This window comes from Crocodylus siamensis, chromosome 3 (genome assembly GCF_052110815.1).
Source record: "Crocodylus siamensis isolate JL-2025a chromosome 3, ASM5211081v1, whole genome shotgun sequence".
NCBI classification, from domain to species: Eukaryota; Metazoa; Chordata; order Crocodylia; family Crocodylidae; genus Crocodylus; species Crocodylus siamensis.
The window spans coordinates 40,021,566-40,043,144 of record NC_143397.1 but is presented as its reverse complement, the minus strand read 5'-3'; the positions used below and the strand labels follow the sequence as shown (position 1 = coordinate 40,043,144).

Here is a 21,579-nt window from a genome sequence, read left to right as displayed (position 1 = left end):
TGTAAATTCCATCTGCAGAACTGAATACACCACACCTACACATAGATGCACGCATCTGCGCACACACGATGCGTATGAAATATATGTATAAATATATCTATATTATATACACATATGCAGATAGATGTTTATTATTTATTAACCTTAGAAACTTCTCAAGTGGCTGTTGAGGGGATTTCCTACTCTTTTCCAGCTTCTATTACCTTGAAAGCACATTCACTTTTGACGTGACAAATGACAGTTTAAAGCAAGTAAGGTAAACTCCAACATTTATCACAGTCACTAGCTTCAACTTATAACCTGCAATACCCCAGCAACAGCTAGTTCAAAGTGAGTAAATGTCAGGTTTGCAATGAGAGTAAACTTTGTTTGTTAACTTTTGTCATTCGTTCCCCCATGTGTACAAGAGCAAACAGCACAGATCCTGTGACAGGGCACTCCTATGACCCCAGAGCCTTATCTAGTACTTCTTGGTGTTCTTCTGCCAAATATACTTTATGGGAAGTTAAAGATTCTTAAAACATCCAAAGATTTTAATAATTTGCTTTCATTTAAAAACACCTGTTTTTGTTGCTACATAAGGCTTAAGGAGCTCCCCTTACTAATGTACAACCTACCTATGAACATGACCACATACGGGGATAAGGAATAAAAAAGAAATGAAGGGCAGACTGGAAAAGTAATCAGTGGGGACTGCATAAAATGATGCATATCTATAACTTGCTGTTACAAAAAAGGCTTGAATATTCTTATGATTAGCATAAGAAAATCAGATTCTATGACTTTCAAAAAATAAAAATCTATATAAATATGCAAGTAAAATCTTTGAGGACTTTCATGGGGCTGGGGTGAAGTTGTCATGGCACTGCATTAAATAAACCACAGTAAGAACCCAGACTGCTGAAAAAGTTTAACTTGAGCTGTGTGAGAGACTATTAGAAAACAAGAATGCAGTAATACCAAAGATCACACAACTGGACTAAGTACACCAGAAGCTCAGGTTTGGAGAGCTTCCTCATGAAGGGACACTTCCTCATGAGTATGCCTCACATACTCTCAAAGGCATGTGGGGCAAATATACAGATTGTACTCAGGCACATGCACTCTCTCCAGCAGGAAGGACACAGTATAGACATACCTTTAGAGCAGTGGTTCTCAACCTTTTTAGCCTTGAGACATCCCACAGAAAATGCCAGCACTTAATTTTCAATAACTTTTTGAGTGCAGAAAAATAATCAAACATTTTTTTTTTTTGTTGCAAAGAACTCAGAAAACCACAACAGGGCAAAATGGTTTTAACACTATTGAATCCTATTTGAAATCTCTTGGTTTATCCTGTGAATTATGTTTACACACCTAAAGGTGCAAACGTTTTGTAGTACCATGCAGCACTCTTGAAAGTATCTTGAGGTACCCCAGAAAGCCATGATACCCTGACTGACACTCACTGCCTTAGAAGGTAAAACTATGGTGACAATGAGGTTGCTTCCCAGATACTCAGGCTGGTTGCAAATTTTTCATCAAAACACTTCTTTTCCTCAGAAAATAATTCCTCAAACCCAGAACTATTTGCAACAAAGCTTCAGTTTTTACAAATTTTCCATTTCATAAACATTTTGGGAAAAGATATTGAAGTTGTCCAAATAGTCCTATTTCCACACTTTAAAAGAATAACATCTGCTTTGTATTCTAATTTTCTGTAAAGATAATTTAAAATGTCAATTTTATATATATATATATATACACATATATATATACACATATACATACACATACACGCATATATATCTTTGAACTTATATAAGTATGTTTTGACCTCATGGATTTCAAGTTTTTAAGCTTTCAACTTTTTGTTTTAATAAGGAATGCAAAAATGTTATATGTCCCCCAAATTCTCATGGACTAGGAAAACCATTTCCTGTCCATTTCTGCCAGGTAGAGTTTTTAAAAAGTAAAGAGGTCAGAATAGGTCTGCAAAGTTTGCTGGCAAACATGGTATCATATCACATGGGTTATATTCCTGATACTTCTTGTATGTTGAAAAATGGCTAATCTAGATACAAAGCAATCTCATCAATTTTAGATCTAGAGCTCTCCCTAGGGGTGTGCAGGGCCTGAGGCATATCAGCCTGTGCAGGGCCAGAGGATGCGGTGGTGACCGCCTGCAGAAGCCAGCAGCAGCGGTGGGGATGAGGGTGGTAACTGTAACACAGAAGCCACCAATGGCGGCAGCAAGGCGGCGGCAAGGAGCGGGGCCTGGGGCAGTTGCCCCAATTCCCACCCCCCTCCCCTCCTCCCAGGGACGGCCCTGTTTAGACCTATTTGAAAGTACTTTTCCATGACTGTTGTCCTTTTTATAATGGCCATTTTCTGAATCTCTCATTGAATTACTATGATAAAACTATGGATGAAGTTATTCATAATAAAAGGCAAAGTTCAAATTGTATGGCTAAGGACAGAAAGCTTTTTCTATCCTTTTTCATATGCTTTTTGTATTACTATCAAAACCATTTAATTGGATGCTCATCACTAATTTGTTTCTGTACTTTAAATACGATACTGACTTCATGAGCCAAACTTATTGTGTAAATTGTACATCAGTGTAGCAGGGCACCAGGGTGCCTGCTACTAGATAATGGTGTGTAGCAGGGCACTAAGGAGCCTGCTACTGATAATGGTGATATAGGCCTAGCTGCCACTCAATAGGGCCGCACAGCTGTGAGTTGCCAAAGCAATTAATTGGGCCAGCTGACCACCGGGGGCAGGGCCTGACCTTCATAAACAGAGAAGGCTGAGGCCAGGCCCAGTTCCCCTCTGGCAGCCTCAGGAGTTAGAGCTCTGCTAGAGTGAGCAGGGCAGTGTTGTGCGCCAGCGTGCGGATACAGGGTGGAGAGGACCCTGACAGGGATGAGAAAAGGTTAGCCAGGTTGGCTTAAGATTTACGTTGTAGCCAAGGGGCTTTGAGTTTCTGTTTTGGGTTGATAGTTGTAATTAAGAACCGGAGGACCGGGCGAGGCTGTAGGGGTGGAGGAGGCCTCAAGGGAGCTCCCCAGTGGAAAGGGGTGTTCCTAGCACTGCAGGAGGTGCTGTGTTTTGGGGTGTCCCGACCCCGGCCCAGTGTGGGCAGCTTTGGGAAGAGCTCAGTGTTGTGCGTAGGCAGAAGCCTACGCCTATGGGACATAGGCCCGAAGAGGCGGGTCTGGGGGCCAGGTAAGGCTAAGGCCGCCTGAGCCCCAATCCAGGGAAGCCCGAGTCGGGCAAGGGCCCCGGTGCGGGCAGAGAGCGCGAGAAGTGCGGGCAAGGGCCCCGGTGCGGGCGGAGAGCGCGAGGCACAGGCCCCAGGAGAGGGCGAGCATATGGAGGAGCCCTAGGAGGGGGCGAGCTTACTGAAAGGCAGAGGCCTCGGGTGGAGGCGAGTGGATTGAGCAGGCCCCATGACGGGGCGAGCTAGAGAGGCAGGGCCCCGGGGTGGGCTACAAGAGCCCGGGAGACAGGCCCTGGTGCGGTGAGGGCCGCAAGAGAGGCGAAGGGGGGCGCCCGTGAGGGCGCTGGTGGGCAACTGGACCAAGCCCCGGTATAGCAAGGTAGGCACCGTGTCAAAGCAGATATAAAAGGCAGCCTCCCCTAAACACTTAAAACATCAAAGATGTGGTAGGTGAGATTGGTGAGGGTGCATTTGACACCGGCTTGACACGGTAGCCAGGGGGCGCTAGGGGAGGTCACGGCACCCCTAGGTCATCCTGCCACAATCAGTAAATCAGTTTCAAGTGACTAGACTCTACAGAGTATGAAACAGAAATGGGAAGTGTCAGAAAGAAAACCTGTGAGGTATGACAAAGTTCAGACTTCATCTTATTATGCAATCTTCCTACTGCTGTTTGCTTTTCCTGATAAAACCTCACCCCTTCCATTTCTTGTAATGTTAATTATAGCCTCATAGTGATGGATGAATTATCACAGCATTTGCATCACTTTTGAAGTGAGCCTGTTGTGTTTAATAGTTCTTAATTTTACAATAACTTGCAAAAAATATCTCCACTGTTCAGCAATGTTACAGTTGACAGAGTAAGATCTTTGAAATTCACCACTGGATTATTTTGCATTTAAAGGATAAAGCATATACATTGAAACCCGGATCTAATACCATCCTGGTATGCAGCACTTTCAGCTAAATTACTATGTAAAACTAAAAATAAGGTTGCCACTTAATAACCAAAATCAGTCCCAGCTTTCTAGGAATGAAAAAATAGAAGCTCAGTAGTCTGCTCCTGACCCTGTCACCCAGGCTTTGAATCTATTGTCCCTGAGGACAACTCTAATCTCTCTGGCCTGCTGTGTGTTTAATGAAGGATGGAAAGAATAAGAGAGGTTTTAAGAAGGAAATAATGGTGTTCCCCTCCTACTCCAGGGAAAAATATATTTCACTCTTTTCCTAATAGGTAAGCCCATTTAAGTATCACAGCCTCTCCGTTTCTCTAGAAAAATCTTTGGTCGGTTCTGTAAGAGCCATTGGACAAGCTGGCAAAGAAAATTAGCGTTTTTATTTGCAAGAGTTTTCCAAGATAATGTAAGCAGTTAGGGAAGATCCTGAAAAATGATGTGAAAAGTTATCCTCTGTTTTCTTAATTAAATCTGCTGGGGTTCCCAGTGTTTGTGATCAAGAGAATCTTAACTGTAGTATTAGATGTTTTAAGGAAAAAGTAGCTTATTCTAGATGTACATAATCCTATGCCACTTTACATCTTTATTCTGCATACTACAGCACCTGGAAACCTCAGAAGAAAGCAAGGGTCACTTGGGACAGACGGTCCTGACCCAGAGATCTACCTACAGCCAAAGTTTGGAGAGGACTGTTAAGTCACTTGCGCAAGGTCATTCAGTAGAGCAGTGGTAGAGACAATATTAGAATCTAGGTCTGCTTAATCCTAGGCTACTAACTGACTCATTAGACCATATTGCATAATCACTAAAAATAGTTTTGATGACTGTCTCCATGCATTTCAGACTTACCTTTTTGCAGTGTATATGTTACTAATGGAATAGAGCACATCCATAAGATACTTTTTATATTTAATAACATCTTGACCTACAAAAAAAAGAAAAAATAAGTCAATCAAAATTATCTGAGTGTGTCCTTATGAAGAGGTGTAGTTCAGTACAGCAATACTTGTCATTAGTTTCACAGATGATGATCTACTGTAGTAAGCTATTCATTACAGAAAAGGATTAATACTAAGGTATGGATCCTTTCAGCAATAAGTCTTTAATCTAGTCCAATGCATTAGTAACAAAAAAGTCATTATCATTCAATGGCTGTTCATGTTGTTTGTGAAAGAGGTCTCCAGTCCACATTCAATTCTAAGTAGGTTTGGTAACCACATCATTAAAAAAGCCTACCATTTAAGAACAAAGGAATTGTAGTCTATTTTGCATCACAAACTGCTTGTGAATTCTGAAGGTGAGTGAATGTATATCTTTGCATCATTTTGCTGCATACAGCTTGTTTTAGGATTATCTGTTTGCAACATTTCTTTTGTGATAACATTACAGAAGGAAATGTTATTTGAAATGACAATGTGGCCCCAATATTTTGAAGTTTGGGAGAGGGTTTTAGGTTTCTGTTTCCAAAGTCTGATTTGGGCAATTCAGTCCCCTTCACATGTGCTGTCCTTCTCCTTTTTTAAGCCAAATGCTCCAATCCATTACAGACTGAAAAGTTCTCCAAAATCTACAGTATTTCCACAACAGCAGAATATAACTTTCATTCCGAATCCCAGTTAAATGTGTTGACTGTGTAAATAACATGAAAAACCAAGATAAGAAAAGTCTAAGTGAGGCGGAGTAATTTCAATAAGTGTCAGATACTATAATCACTTTATAAATATTCATCTATTGCTTATAGTTACTCATATACTATGTCTGGCAATCATGAGCAGTAGTCTTCAGCAACAGCAAAGATCTGAGAGACACTCTTGTTGAAAACATGTTAATATGAATTCCTCAGTTTTGTGATGCTATTCTTGGGATATACTACACATGAACTGTATTTAGACCAGCATCCAAAATTGGCATCCACTTCCTGCCCAGAACAGAATATAATTTAACTGCCTTAAGGAAATTGGAGCAGAGATTTATTAGGCATAAATCTACTTTAAAGCAATTTATGCTTAAGTATTTAAAAAGTCATCACTTTTGAGTTAAAATATTAACCAATGCAACAAGAAGTCTTCACTCTCTCTATTGACACCTGGTTGGATTGGTATAGTCACCCTCAGACAACTTTTGGAGATGTACTCACTCTAATGGAGATATTTTCTGCTGTCATACCATTTATAGGTATTGCCCCAAATTGCAAATCACTGGTTTAGATATAGTCCATAATGTGCAACCAGTTCAGGGTAAATACAAACATAAATCAAGCATATACATATGAAGTGGTGAGTCTGAAAATGATGATTCACACAAATGGGCCCACAAACCAGAAGTTTCAAAATCCCAGTCTTTGACGGGCTAAAGTAGCTGGTTGCACTGGGCAACACATTGTGTAATCCATGCCCAGGGTGTGTAGAAGAGAAGACCAGCTGCTTCCCCATGGAGCAGCCTGCATGCTGCTATACACACCCCATCCCTGCATGACTGACTCAACTGGGCTGGAGAACAATATGATGACATTTATTCTGCAATTTTAAATGTCATGGAATTCGCACATTCTAGTGGTTAAATCCCAGATGGGAATTGTGACCTCTGCATTATTTCTTATCCTTTTCATCCAGTAAGCTTTTTCTTGGGAGGCCTTAATAGCAATGCTTGATTTAAATCAGTCGCTAGGGAGATCCCTGATCCATGTAGCTTTACTTGGAAAAAACAAAACCAGCTTGATTATTTATTAATTGATCCTCTACCTCATGGTATTTTGTCAGAGACTAAGTTTTAAATCAGGATGCTGATGCACAGGTTCAACTGGTATGTAAGAGAAATGATTCCTCATTATTGTGCAATTTCCATGGAATATTAGGAGTTGGGCTATAGTCGATGACTATAGGAGTGGGCCAGAAGGAGATGGGTTCAAGGAACCTTTATCTAGGACAACTGCCAGCCTTGGGCTCTCCCAAGCACATTGACTGCTCAGGCTAGGTCTTTTAGGAACACAACCTGTTCAAAGAGGGCACAGAAAAGTTAAGATCAGAGAGGTGTACTGCATCTTCATAAGGGCTAGTGCTTTAGGATGTTTGCCCAAGAGATCTAGGAAACATTAAGCTCCCTGAGCTTCGCTGGGGATGCAGTCATCCCACATCATCCCCTATTTCATACTAGTGGCTATAACATCCAAAACTGAAATGATCAGAACAAGAACCAACTCTCCACAGTCTTGGCTTTGAATATTTTATCCCCAGGAGGCCACCCTGGTCTTAGGGAGTAGGATTAAGGGAATTAGAAAGATATTCAAGGAAAGGTGGAAGGGAGGAACGTGCTTCCTGGGAAGTGCATGGACTGCTTCTCAGCAGTGCCAATTGCATATTGCCCCCCATCTCCTGTCCTGAGAGAAGAAGTGGGAGTCAGTAAAGGCACCATTGAAACAAGGATGAGAAAAAGGAAAGCATCTGTCTGATTAGAATCTGCAAGGTTATGACTTTGAATAGGCTGGAGATGATGCTGAAGGAGAAACCATGTTCTGTGCCTGTAACCCTGCTTGTGATTGATAGCCAGCAAGAGTAAAAGAGACAGCAGAAGCAGATCAATAACTATTTCCAGATGGGTATCCTCCCTCACACAACACAGTATGGGGAGAGGGAGGGAGTTCATATGTGCTCCTGACACACCAAAGAAAGGTTCTCTACTTCTAGAAGTTCACTTTCCAGGTCTGGGGACATGGCAGCCAGAGAAGGAGTCACAGGGTCCATATTTATACAGTTGTATTGCCCACCCTATCCCACCCCCAGTGCACATTAAAAGCTACTCCAGCTGAAGCTCAGCAGGTTGAGAGAAGGGGTTTCCACATACCCCTGTTCTTTACTCATGTAGAGCAGCACTGCTGAGAATCTTATGCAGGTGAAGTTTTCACTCTGGAAAATAGCACAAAAAAGAGAGAGAGAAAAAGAAAAGTAGAGGAAAGGTAAAAGAAAGGTTTGCTGCCAATATCCCTTGATTGCGTAATTTCAAGTGGCATCAGCAGGCAGGGCAGTATATAACTATGAACGTTTTGGCATGCACCATGAAGAGTTTTCCATTCAGTGCTGCAAGGGTTACTTACACAGAAAGCTGAGTACTTTTTAAAAGTTGTAGTGATTTAGCCATGTCCTGCTGACTTTAATATGAAACACCTGTCTAAAATCCCCACACACTTTGAAAATCTACCTCTAACTTTCCAGCATCTTTTCTAAGTCTTCTTGCACCTGAATGGCCTATGTAATCAATAAAAAAGTTCTGGGGGAAGGTTTATTTTTGCCTCCACATTCAGTCTGCAACTCCCATGACATGAGCAGGCAGCTTGTGCATGCACTGATTATATACTGTATTTGATCCCACTGCAGGGAGTTGCTTTACGTTCTGTGATACACCAGTCCTGATGTGCCTGACAGTATGCTGAGTGTACCACATGCTTGGAGGCAAGTGCCAAATTTGCTCCATGCCTGAGGCCTTTCACACTCTTGCCCTCAGTGGGTTTCCATAAACACTCAGAGATTTCAGTGAAATTACCAACAATCCCAGTACTTGACTTCCAGAAATAGAGGTACAATTACCCGACCCTTGGGGCAATCTAGTGGTGTTCCTCAGGCCTACCACCACAGATATTTCCGCCAGAGACAATCATCCGTTGGCCTGCAGACCCTCTGGCCAGAGACCCAGTCCTTTTACACAGCGTCTTTAGCAGCTGTTCCCAAACTGTAATGGAAACTGCGGATAAAGTCGCAGATGGGGTTGCGGCACAGTGCTCTCTCCCATGCCAGGTCCCACGCATGGGAGCCTGAGGTAAGGGCAGCAGAGCAGGGAGTCCCTAGCCTGCAGTGGACAGCCCACATCCTCCCTCCCCCATGGCTCTGCTCTGGCCATGCCACCAGTGGAGAAGGGGACAAGGGGGGGTGGGATAGGGAGCCAGGCTCCACACTCCAGCTTCAGCAGCTGCTGCTTTCTGCAGGTGGCAGCCAGGGTCAGGCACTGGGGGGGGGGGGGGCAGGCTGGGGCCTACAGGCCCTGGCCCTGGGGAGAGTGGAGGGCTGCAGACTGGGAGTGAGGGGCACCAGCAGGAACAGGGACTATGGGGTGAGAGGTACCTGAGAGGGGTGGGGAGCTGCAGGGTGGGAGGCAGGGGCCATGCTGAGGAAATGGGGTCATACATCTGCTGCCCACCTCTCCTTGTGGGCCAGACTTCCAAACTGCCCAGCTTTCCTTCAGTAGCAAGCTCTAGGCCAGCGGTTCCCAAACTCTGACAGACTGCACACTACCACTTTAAACCAATACAAGCTTAAGTACCAGTAGCAAAATTTTCAGTTCAGCCTTAAGTACCACCAGCAAATTTTTGTCATATAAAGTAATTATAATAATTACAAATTAAAATTTGTTAATGTGTACCACTGGTGGTATGCGTACCACAGATTGGGGACCGCTGCTCTAGGCTTTTGCCTCCATGTTGGTATATGGCTCTGTGCTCTTACATAGCTTCTAGGTCTGAGCCAAGTCCCACATAACCTCAGTTTGCATTTCCCTTTCCTATACTCTGCAAATCATGCAGCCCTCTGATAGCTGGATGTTAACTGGGAGCTAAAACAACACCCAGAAATGAGCCAGCTGTTTCACTATAATCCCAAAGTCCAGGATCAACTGCATCCTTGGTATCCTTAGGCATCAATGAACATGCGGGTGGGCCATATTGCATCTACAGGACTTGAACTAGTGTTTCAATTCTGCTCCTGTTAAAACAAATGAACTTAGTTCATGATTATCAAAGCTCCACCCAAGGCTAGAAGCCAGTTGGATCATAGCATAAGTAAAGCACATAAGGGATTGCTGTATCACATCTGGCCACTTTAGACTCCCCAGACTGAATGAGAAGGTGCCCATTTCCAGCTGGTTCAACTTCAGCAAAAAAATCTAGAGCAGGGATTGCATATGAACCTCTAGATCTACCCCAAACACACTGTAGCCACACTGCCACTTCACCCCAGACTTATGCAACTGTGTCATCTTTCAAACTGAAAGACACTAGAAACCTTAACAAAAAATACTTAAAAAGCATTGTAAAAACACACAATGAAATGCAGTCTCCTTTGGGACCAGATACACCTATCTTTGGGATATAATAGTTCTTAACAGTGCACAGCAGTGCTACATGTCTGAATGAAAAAAATGAAGAGTAACTATTGTAATAACATTGCAAGGTTCATACAGATAATATTATTGAAGATGGAATCTGGTCAGGACACATAGCAGCTAATTTTATCTCCCACCAATGTAGCTCTATTCAGATCAATGGGATAAACCCCATTGTAAAAACATAATCTCTGTTCCCTTTAACATTCCATATCAAGAAAGAGGGGAAAGGCCTCCAGTCCAATACACGCCTGTGTAGCAATTAACATGTTTCTTCTAGTCAGGAAGATTGGTGGTCTTTAAAAAAGTGTTTGTCACTCCTGGCAATTTCCTCTAAGTCAGTAATGAAATGATGGGCTCCTAGGGGTATTCCTTCTTTCTTTTCTTCAGAGAAGCCAGGTGTTTGAGAAGCTGACACATGAAAGATTTCTGCTTTAACACTTTATATTGGTTATGCTGATTGGGAGACATAAAACAAGACTCTGGATTACTTAAAGAAGGGTAATAGCCATTCTTTGAATCCCAAACTGCAATAAATCAGGGCTTCCTGAAAGTAACTGCAAACTGTGGAACTAATATTTAGGAAAAGAAAAAAAAGGTTAAGAATTTTCAGTAGACCCCATCTTCTGTCCAAAACTGAGTTCCACTTAAGAAAGGACATGCTTGGGCTTCCAAATGGAATGAAGAAAGGGACAGGAAGACAGCTATGACCTTCCTTGCCCAGCCTGTAGACCAAGAAGGTTCACCAGGAGAAATGGAACTATGGCAGGGGGAGTCTGCTGGTCAGACCTTCTTTGCCTCTAATCTGTTCCCCCCACAGGCTGGTTTTGTGACCCATCCCTCTAACGTGGGCCGTACTCCCCCCTGCATCCAAGTCACTTGCACTGACCCTTGCAGCCAATGCCCAACCCTTCTGCAGCAAGGGTAATTGAAAGCCCAAGAGAGAGGCAGGAAGGGCTGGGGAAAACATGTGTGTCTCAGCACAGCTGTATACTATTCAATCTCCTGTGCTGCCTTGGGCCAGGTTTGAGCTTTGCAGGACAGATCCAGTTTCTTTGTGAGCTGGATTTGCCCCACAGGCTGAAAGTTGCCACCCCCTATTCTAACTAATCCTGCACTGCAGCCAGAACTGCCATGCCTACCCAGATGCTTATAGTGCCTCCATGTGACTCTACTCAGCACCTACATTTCTATGCAAAAAGTGGGACTGAAGCAGCAGGTTTGTCTCAGGAGTGTCCACAGACACCTTCCATTGACTGCTGGACAGTACGAGACGCCTTAATCCATCTGACATGTGGAGTAACTCTGCTAACAAAAGACGGAGGGTTCTGCCACCTCAGCAATCTGGGGGTACATGCACTGAAAGTTTTGCCAGCAGAACTGAAATTCTGTCAGCGAGACATTAAAGTGTAGACTAGGCTTTATTAAACATCCCCTGCAGCTATCATGAGAAACCATAACTAGCTCCCACTCAGATGTCACAATAGAGGGTGTGGTTTGAAGACTTAATCTCCTGGAAACTAAATCTTTTCTTCTACCCCTTGAAAATATATTGCAAACTCCAATATCCAAAAATCTTTCAGTCACAAGAAATTAGAAAAAACTTATGAGACTAGTCACAAAAACACTGGCTTGTCCTTTAAATTTGGAGCATCTCTTGCCCATTGACAGTTTGTGTATAATGATTACAGCATTTTCAACTCTCCCCTATTTACACGGTAAGGGGATTTGGGTTTTGCTGCAAGAGCTGTTGCTGAGATAAAATTACAAATATCTAGCAGAGATCAAATTACAAAGATTCGTATAAAACCTTGCCTGAGGTCTCAGAGCCTCCAGCTTCTTCTCTAAACACTTAATTAAGTGTATGTACTCGTAGCCTCACATCTGTACGGATGCATCCCCAACCCTGTACATCCCACATCAGTTCTGTGTCTTTGACCCCAAATTTGTTTGTATCCCTTGCACCTATACATATTTACTTCTGGTGTACCCTCTTCAATCATATCCCCCAGTTTCCCATCTGCCTTTACTCTTCCTACAGCTCCAGAGATCCTTTCTTATTCCTTCCCCATTCCTAGGCTGTTATAATTATCTCACCTTCTCCATCCTCTCAAACCTAGGGAGATGGGATGCTCCAATGATTTCTTCAGCCCCCATCTCCTTTTCCAGGCTTATTTTTTAAAGGATGAAACAGGAAGGGAGCAGAGCCACCAGAATTGCTAAGTTCTTTCTGCTCCTTTCCTCTTCTGTACTTTGGAAATGGTGTTAGTTATTCCTTCCACCTCGATCTCTGTCCAAAAAGCTCTCTTTCCTGAGGAGAGTAGGAACAGCACTGATTGGCTATTCATTCCCATGTAATTGGAAATGATGAAAACAGCCAATCAGATGGCTCCCCCCCAAAAAGAACAATTTTGCATGAGGACTGGAGCTTTTCTGATCATGTGAGACTGGCTCTAGCAAGGGTCATAACCATAACATTTGGCAGTTGCATACACATATACATATTTAATTGCCTCCCCCCACTCATGTTTTTCTTGTAACAAAAAGTTTTATAACATAGAAGAAAATCGAACCAGCATCCGACTCCAAGATCAGGTACCAGAGAAGTGAGGTGGATCCACTGCTCCTACCACTAATGGCAACAAGGGGATATTATACCTAGAGGGGACCTATTGCTTCCTAGGCAAACTGGAAAGGCAGCCCTCAACCCCACTAGGTACCAGATGAGAGCCTTCCTAGAACCCCCCCTTCTTCATTAGGGCTGGAAAGTTCACAGCTGCTATCTTCTATAGTCCCCACAAGCTCTGCATTTTCCTTTTATTTAATCAATTCTTTAGGCCTTTCCTACTACCTGATTGACTGTTAATTGCTGGCACTTATTAACTTTACCATAACAACCATTTAATTAACTTTTCCAGTTTCACCACATTGCTGTGATGTGATTAATTGCTCTATTGCTGTTACTTGGCTAGCTTGGCCTGTGTTTAAATCTTCACTGCAATTTGATTATCCCATTATCACTTGTGAGGTTACGTCTCAATATAGGCTGCAAGTTCTTCGCAGCAGGCACTCAGGGCCCCTTTCCAGCACTCCAGAAGTAACAGCCCCCGCAGGAATTCCTCTGGCACTCAAGCAATATATGGGTCAGCGTAAGCATCTGTAGCCCACAGCACAGAGACGTGCCGGGGACAGACAGGAATTGTCAACAGCACAGTGCGCTCAGGCAATTCTGGGCCGCAGAACAGTCTATTGGCAGCTGCAGGGCAGTTGCTGTAAGTCAGAACACTCCCTGAGAGCTGCTTTAATTTATGCTTGGGACTGCTGAGCAGCCCTAAATCAGAGAGATGCAATGGTGACAGAAAGCCACCTGTGTATCCACCAAAGACTTAGCTTAAGCATAGAATCTGCCCCCAAAATCTCTTTTATGTCTGCAAATGCCTTGCAGATATGTGACCAAACTAGAGAAAAATAAATACCAGCATTTATTACTTCCAAGCTATACCCACAACCTCAGCTCTTCCCAGAAGCCTACTCTTTACTATCTTGGTTTGTATCTTCTCTTCCTGGCCTTTCTCTGTCATATCTTTCCATCTCACCTCCTTGTCATCCTCTCCCTCATCTCTGAGAGAAGGTGGAGAGAGACAAAAAATGAGAAAGAAGGACTAGTTAAAAAAGGAGAGGAAAGAGAAACTGGGTAAGAAGAAGGGACGGGCGAGCCCTCAGACTCCTAATATAATTTGGGAAAGAAGAGAAAGAGGAGTCAGAAGAGCTGCCTCCGTTCATCCAGTTTCTCCCCATAATATTCTCACCTCCCACACAGCCCAGGATGTGGCAGGGAAGGGGAAACTACCTTGTCCCTGTTCTACCCAAGGAGGTGACACTGGCCTCAGCTGCATGTGGAGTGCAATTAAGTCAGCTTCATCCAATAGTTGAATTTGCCATGTTCACATTACTGCAGCTGAAACACAAACCATGACCCTCCTAGTCAACTAGCAACAATTCTACCAGAGAAGGAGAAAGAGAATATCCCCTGACAATGCAGGCAGGATTTGTACAAAGCTGGTCTCAGCTGGATGCCCTCTTTTTTGCATATCTTATGAAGTAATGAGCCTCAGTGTTTGGGGCCCGGGAGTGGTGATTGGATCTATGCTGCACTTCAGATCCTTGAATATGCATATATATACTCTGCATTTTAAGACATCAGAAGGTACTTGTTTACATATCAGTCTTAAGACTAGCATTGTTCAGTGCAGGCTTCTGTATAGGACTTTGGATTTCTTTTAGCTTTTGTAAAAGATCTCACTAAAATATGTGAAGTATACCCCCCAAAATCTGTTTAACCTCCTTTAGTACTATGTGACTGTCAGTGCGTGTTCAGAATAGCTAAAAATGTATGATTTTTATTGCATACCTGACAGCTTCATATTCCAGTTTGCTACTTGCCAGGCCTGTACTCATGTGTACATATGGAATTTTCATTGACTTCAAAGCATGTGGGCATCTGAGGGCAGAATTTAGCCTTTAGGAATTATGGTACATGCATGGTCCCTGCATGGTTGTACTTGGCCAGATTCACTAGTGCCAGAGCCCCAGAGAGCTCAGTGTGAGAGTGGGCAAGCTTCCCTGGGGGGTATTGCCACAGGAACCCTACTAATGGACCTGGTGAGCAGCATGGTAAAGGTGGAAACCTCTTCTTCCACTGCTTTTTGGCAGGGCTCATTCTAACTACCACCTCTGCCATGGCAAATTTCCTACCAGAGGAACTCTCTACCTTATGTCAGCATATACCCTGGGTGAATTTGGACCACCAGGTAGCAGCCTCAGACAACTTTACCTCAGGAAAACAAATGCTGACATCAAGAGCTGGGAGGAGCTAGCTGTCAACCAACTCCAACTGTGCAGCAACCTCACCAGGAGGCAGCCCGTTTGGAGGTAAATCATCTTGCCCTCAAAGCAGAGGAGAGAACAGAGGAAGGAAAAGGAGAGGAATCCCAGCTTACAGCCTCCCCTCCCCTGCAGAAAGACCTATAACTTCTGTCGATGGGTCTGTGGATCAACCATTGGACTCTTAAGTCACCTCAAGACCCATCAGTGAACCGTGGCAAAGATCATCCCCCAATGGAGGGATTTCCAAGGACCATGGCCATAGGTTGCATGTGCCTGAAATATGGCTGAGCCAGGAGGTGACTGCTGGTCCCCACCCTGCACACTGCTCAGCAAAAGACATCAGTCAAGCCATCACTCTGCACTTCCCGTCTGAACGCAGTTTAACACAGTGGGCAAAGGAGCAAGCTGGGGGGATGCTCCCAGTCCACGTGGCTGCTGGGGAACGAGACTTGCCCAGCTCCCTCCGCCAGGCACCTGCGTAAATGTGCAGACTGATGGCGGGGAAGGCACCGAGCAGCACAGGGGTTTCGGGCAAAGCCCCCCAGCCACACTGCTTAGCCCCGGTGCAGGCTCTTGCTCAGCTCAAATCCACCTTTCCAAGCCTGGCTGGGACGAGGGGAGCTCTGACGGCCCAGGCCAGAGGTGAGCGGGTTATCTCTGCCCCTTGCGGTCTGTTTGCTCTTCCGGGCAGCTCTGCTTGCCCCTGGGAGGTCACCTTTGGTTACTCCCCAGCCCAAACCTGGAAGCATCCGTGCCCTTGGGGAGGCTGGCTTGCCAGCTAAGCCAGGACTGAAAACAGATCTAAGCAGTTCCGTCTCGGGCAAACAAGGCGGCTTGGGGAGGGTCAAAGGGAGTTTCGGAGGAGAGGCTCAACCTGGAAGCCAACCGCAAAACTTAAACCGTGACTTCAGCTCCCCTGAGCCTGGTGCCGGGGCCGCCGGGAACAGTCCCGGGGGCCAAATTAAATCAGAGCTGTCTACACGCGCGAAACCAAAAGGCAGGAGCAGCCCCCCACCCCGCCCTGGCGGCCAGGCGGCGCTCCCCGGGCTGGCCAGCAGGGGGCGCCGCGGGTCCGCACAAGCCGGCGCCGCCGCCACCCGGCAGCAGCGCGCGGAGGCGGCCGCGCCTGTGCCCGGGAACCGCTGTCCGGCCCATTCATTGCTCGGCCGGCCGGGGGGAGGGGCTTGCAGGCGGGCCAGGCTTCCCTTGCGAGAGCAACATCCCCTGCCCCTCTGCGGGAGGCGGGGAGGTCCCCTTGGCCCCAGTCCCCCCTCTCGCTCTCCAGCTTTTCTGATGCGGTCCCGCGGGGCGCAGAGATCCCCCTCACTTCCCGAACTCCGGCAGGCGCTGATGCGGTCCCAGAGCAGCTGGGTTGCAACAGCAAATACTTTCAGTTATGACACACTTCTTTCCTCCCAGCCCCGGAGCACAAGGACCGTCCCACCCCCGGTGACATTTGGAGAAATGTGAGGAGCAGCCAGTTGTCAGGTCGGCGGGGCGGGCAGACGGTCTCCCCGCACCCGGGTGGGAAAGCCCCGTGCAGCCAAGTGAAGACTTCAGGGAAAGGAGAAGTTGCCGCTAACAATGGCACACACAATGCATCCGTGATAGGCTCGCGGAGCAACAGCGCCCGGTTCTGCCCTGTCCTTTCCTTTCCAGCGTGGTTCAGAGCAAAACCACGGCGCCCTGGATTGCATTCGGCATTTGTTTTAGGTCTGCCAAGTCTTACTCATTTTGGAAGGAAACTCCCTCCTTTTTTTGAGAGCGAGAGGGGGGGAAAGGAAAGCGGCGTTTAGGGAGTCTGCACGGGACGTCCAAAAAAAAAAATCTCACTCAGCGCTTTAAAAAAAAAGAAATCTTCCAGGCTCACTTATTTCAATGGGCTTCGCCCGGCTGGGCGGTGGGAGACGGGACTGAACGTGACAGCGGGCAGCGGGGAGCCTGCCCCCGCATCCTTCCCCGCGAGCCCTTTGTGTGCGTGTTGGGGGGCGTTCAGGGTGGAAGACGTGTTGGATCGCGGCAAAAATCAATCCCTCCAAGCCTGACGATCCTCTTTAGCACCGGGGCTTTTCCCGCCGTCCAACCTCCCCTGCATGATGCTTTCACTTTCTTTGGAAAACAAAGGGGGAAACCCAAGCTGTAGGGAGAAGAGCAGCCCCGGCTCTCCCGGGGAACAGAGAAACTGGCTGGGGCGGGGGCGAGGGGACGTTTTGCTCCGCTGCCCCCCACAGCATCACCGGCCCCTTAGCATGAATATGCTGCTGGAAGGCCGCCCGCGGAGAGGTGCTGGCTGGGAGGCTCCCCGCAGCCCCTGCCAGCAGCTCTCCAGGAACGGGAGGGCAGCGCAGGGCCGGGGGAGCTGCCTCCCCGCGCCCCGGGGTGCAGCCCTGCCCCGCCGCCTTTCATCTCCCCGCTCCTTTGTTCTGCGCCCGGGAGCAGGAGACCCCGTGGGGCACCGACAGCCCTCCGCCGTGCCCGCAACGTGCCTGAACTTCCCCCAGGTTGCTTCCAGCCACCCAGCCCTGCCCCCCTCCCCCAGCTTTGTCTTGGACGGGGCCCGCGGAGAACAATAGTTTGCAACCTTTCCCCCGCAGCCCGGTGCACCCCCCGCCCCCCCGAAAAAAAGAGAAGAAACGTTGTAAAAAAAAAAAAAAAAAGAGCATGGTTACCTTAAAAGGTAGGCACTGCAGCCGGCAAGAAATCACAGCGTGGGGCTTGGGCTAGTCCAGAGTTCCCGCTGGCCGCATGAAAGAGTAAATCCCCTGGTTGGTGCTGATGCCGGGGTCTCCCTTTCCGCCTGCCCCCCGCTCCCTCCCCCAGGGCCGAGCACCTGATCCGCAGCTGCTGCCTGAGTTCCGAGGCAAAAGAAGCAGCAAGTCAGCTTGCCTGCAAGTTCAAATACGAGCCCATCATTGTACCGTCAGCGCTGCAGAGAGGAGGGGCCGGGAAGAGGAGGGCACAGGGGCTCTTGAAGAGGCTCGCACGAGCCGGCGGGGCTCACAACTTCCCAGCTCCGCGGAGGGGCAGGAGCAGGCAGCTCCCCCCCGCCCCCCACCACGGTCCGCCCCGGCAGGCTCTGGGGGGAGCTGCTTTCCCAACTGAGCACCTTGGTGCGGGGCTGTCCGAGCCGCCGTGAATGACGAGCCCTCGCAGCGAGGTCCGAGCCCGCTCGGTTGGGACTTGTCTGAAGCGTGCACGCGAAGCGGGGCCAGCTTTGTCCCCGTGTCAGTGCCCCCCCGGATTAAACAGAGAGCCGCGAGGGGAAGGCAGGGGCTCGCCCATTGTGCCTCGCAGCCCGCTCCGGGGAGGAAGTGATCGGAATGGCAATGGCCTCCCCTCCCCCCGCGCCCCCCACTCCCACTGTAATAAAGGGAGATCTTGGGGATGGTTCAAAACTTCCCCGGCTGGGCCAGATTCCCCGGACGCCGAGCCAAAGGATCCCCGCCCTAGTTTTACTCATCCGCAGGCTTTCTCTGAGATTAGACCCCGCTGTCCAAACCTCTTGGAAAAGATGCATGAAATCATAAGTAGCAAGCGAAATGCACGGGTTTATAGGGGCTCTCGCTAGCGTCAGCGTCTGGAAGTGTTTCCATTTAACTCTCCCCCCCCCCTCCCAAATTGGAGCTGCAGGATGATAGTCGACGCCCTGGTGTGCGAAAGCTGGGCACAAAAGACGTGGCAAAGCCAAGACAGCTGATGTCCTGGGCACCACGGGCCAGATGCGGATCTCCCTCCCAGGGGTGTCGATCCAGAATGACGGTGTAAATCAAATCCCAATGTAGGCCTGCAACTTTGCAGAATCAAACGAGGGTGCGCGCTGCCCGTGCCCCGCGTGACAGGGACGGGTTGAAGAGCCGGGAGGACGAGGTGTGTCTACGCGAGTACAATGGGTCATGGGCAGAGCCGCGTGGAAGCAAACGCGTGGCAGTACCACGTCTGACCGCCAGGGAATCCCGGGCCGAGCGTCCCCACTCGTCCTCAGCCCTGATTGAGGATCCGTGTTTAAACGCTCCCTAAAGCCTCAGAGCCCAACTCAGCCATTGAGCGCTGCAAACTTTTGCCACGTCGAGAAGCAAAGACATCTGGCTGCTGCTGTGAGAGAAGCGCCCTGGAAGCAGAAGCCGGCTCCGGGTTTGGCCGAACTCCTCGCAGAGCCCGGCCAAATGGCAAAAGAAATTCGCCTTTCCCATTGCAGGGAGATCAGGGTTTCCCTTAACGAGATGCTGTTGCTAACTGCAAATCTCCAATGATTTACTAATTCCAGGGAACTTGGAAGTCTGTTTGATGTAGGTAACAAGCAGTTGGTTGGATGCATTTAAAACTGACCTGAGCCTCTCGATCTCTCTGAAGTGCATCAAGTAGTGAAGGAGTTGATCCCATGCTGAGCACACCTAAGTGCTGGTCATGTTAAAGCGGGGAGGGGATGCTCTGACTGAAAGAAGAGCCTTGGGGAAGTGTTTTGGTTTGTTAAATCTTTAAGCCCAGGACCATGCTACAGTTTTCCCAAACGTTTTGATGCATTTCCACTTCTGAACGCTGCCTGTTACAAAATGGAGTATGAATGTGTACCTGAGCCCTGGAAAACATGCAGAGAAATACACAGATGCTACAACCTGGTCCCGTTTAAAGCACCAGGAATCAAGAAAATCGGGGTAATACCAAAACCCTGAGCCTTGTCTCCCTTCCCTGTAATGCAGCCCTGCAGGCTACTTCTGTCACAGACTGTGGCCTTCTACGTGGCGGGATTATCCAGAGCTTCAGCACAGTCTTGATATTACAGGGGAAAAGTCTCCCCTTTCCCTTTGAATTCCCTTGCTCCAATAGGGTGCAACCAACCCCTCCTCCACTATCTGGGACTAGCAATGTTGGTGTCCACTGCCAAAATAGGGGTCCCTCTCAGTACAACTTCACCCCCTTACCCATAGAGGGCCATAGGGGTAACAAGAGCCTCCCAGTTCTCAGGAGGGGTAAGTCCTCAGCCACCAGCATAGGTGGCAACAAAAACCTAGGGTTCACGGGGCTTTCCCCCACCCCAAACTAATTTTGTGGCAGCCAGTGACAGCAGCAGCACCTGGTGTCATTTGGCATGCAGCCAGGTAAGCGACCCACACGTGCTCAGCTCTGTGTCTCCACTGCTCCAGGGCCGCTGGCACACCCTGCTGCTGCCCTATGCCCAGCGCCCTTGTGTATAGCACCAGCACTGCTGGCCCCAAAAGGGCCCTGTGGGAAGGAGGAGTGGAGGTCAGGAGGGTTTGCCCTGCTCCATTCCCCACCCTGCACCCCGCCCCCCATGCCCCCTGTCCCCTTGCACCCAAAAGCAGCACCTTTTAAGTCTGTTTTACTCAGCTTCCCCAGTCATATTTTTTCCTGCTTCCTATGGCCAACAGCACTGTCCAGCTCTCCCCAGCCCCTGACCTTTCTACTGCACAAAACAACCACTTGGCTGACTCAAGCTCTATTTGCCCAAGCAGTCTGCCTCCTTCAGTGATAAGCAGTGATTGCTTTACGACTTCTGAGAAGCTGAAGGAACTGGCCTTATTTCGTCTAGAGAAGAGAAGACAAGACGGAGGTGGGATCTAATAGCAGCCTTCAGCTAACTGAAGCAGGGTTACTAAGATGAAGGAGCTAGACTGTTCTCAGTGGTGGCAGATCAGAGAACAAGGAGCAATGGTTTCAAGTTGCAGCGAGGGAAGTTGAGGTTAGACATTAGCAAAAACGTTCTCACTAGAAGGGTACTAGAACAGGCTGCCGAGCGAGGTGGTGGAATCTCTATTCCTGGTGGGTTTTAAGACCTGGCTAGACAAAGCCTTGGCTGGGGTGATCTAGTTGGGGTTGGCCCTGCAGCCCCTTCCAGCCCTCATTTTCTATGACTCTAAACTCTTGAGATTCAAGACACCCCTAGGAAAAAAATGCCTGTTTAGTCATCAATCCTCTCTTTTTCACTACAGAAAAATCACAGTCAGGTTCTTCTGTTGCAAAGATCACCTCTGCTGAGGAGCCAGGAAGAGTGGAGCCCAGGGGGGCGGTGGATACAGGCTACCCACTGAAGGCTTGGGCCTCCCTGCCCTGCTGCCCTCACACTAGGGCCTCCTTGGCAAAGCAGCTCCATGCCACTGCCAGGAGCCCCACACCGGCTGCACTGCCATAGTGAAGTGCCCCTTGCCTGCCCAGGAGTAGCAGGGGTCACAACTCTGCACTGCCACCTCTGCTGGGCAGGCAGGGGGACCTCACCAGGGCAGCGTGGCTGGCGTGGGGCTCTTGGCTGCGGCAACGAGCTTCTCTGCCCTCCCCGGACAGGGTCTCACCTGCTGGGTGGTGGAGGCCTCGAGGGGCAGGGCAGCATGGCGGGGAACCTTGAGCCCTCAGCAGGTAGCCTGCATCTCC

The 21,579-nt window shown here is 47.9% G+C and overlaps 1 protein-coding gene across 1 annotated transcript in view; it reads right to left on the bottom strand.

Annotated features, from left to right (window-relative positions):
* Positions 1-18,461, bottom strand: part of VCAN (versican) — a 153,414-nt gene extending 134,953 nt beyond the window's left edge. The window contains exons 1-2 of the mRNA XM_090038210.1: positions 17,865-18,461; positions 5,011-5,086 (exon numbers count right to left, since the gene is read on the bottom strand). Of these exons, the coding sequence (XP_089894336.1) occupies positions 5,011-5,080 (70 nt within the window). The 5' untranslated portion in view covers positions 5,081-5,086; positions 17,865-18,461. The remainder of the gene's footprint in view (positions 1-5,010; positions 5,087-17,864) is intronic.
* Between the last annotated feature and the right edge of the window lie 3,118 nt (positions 18,462-21,579).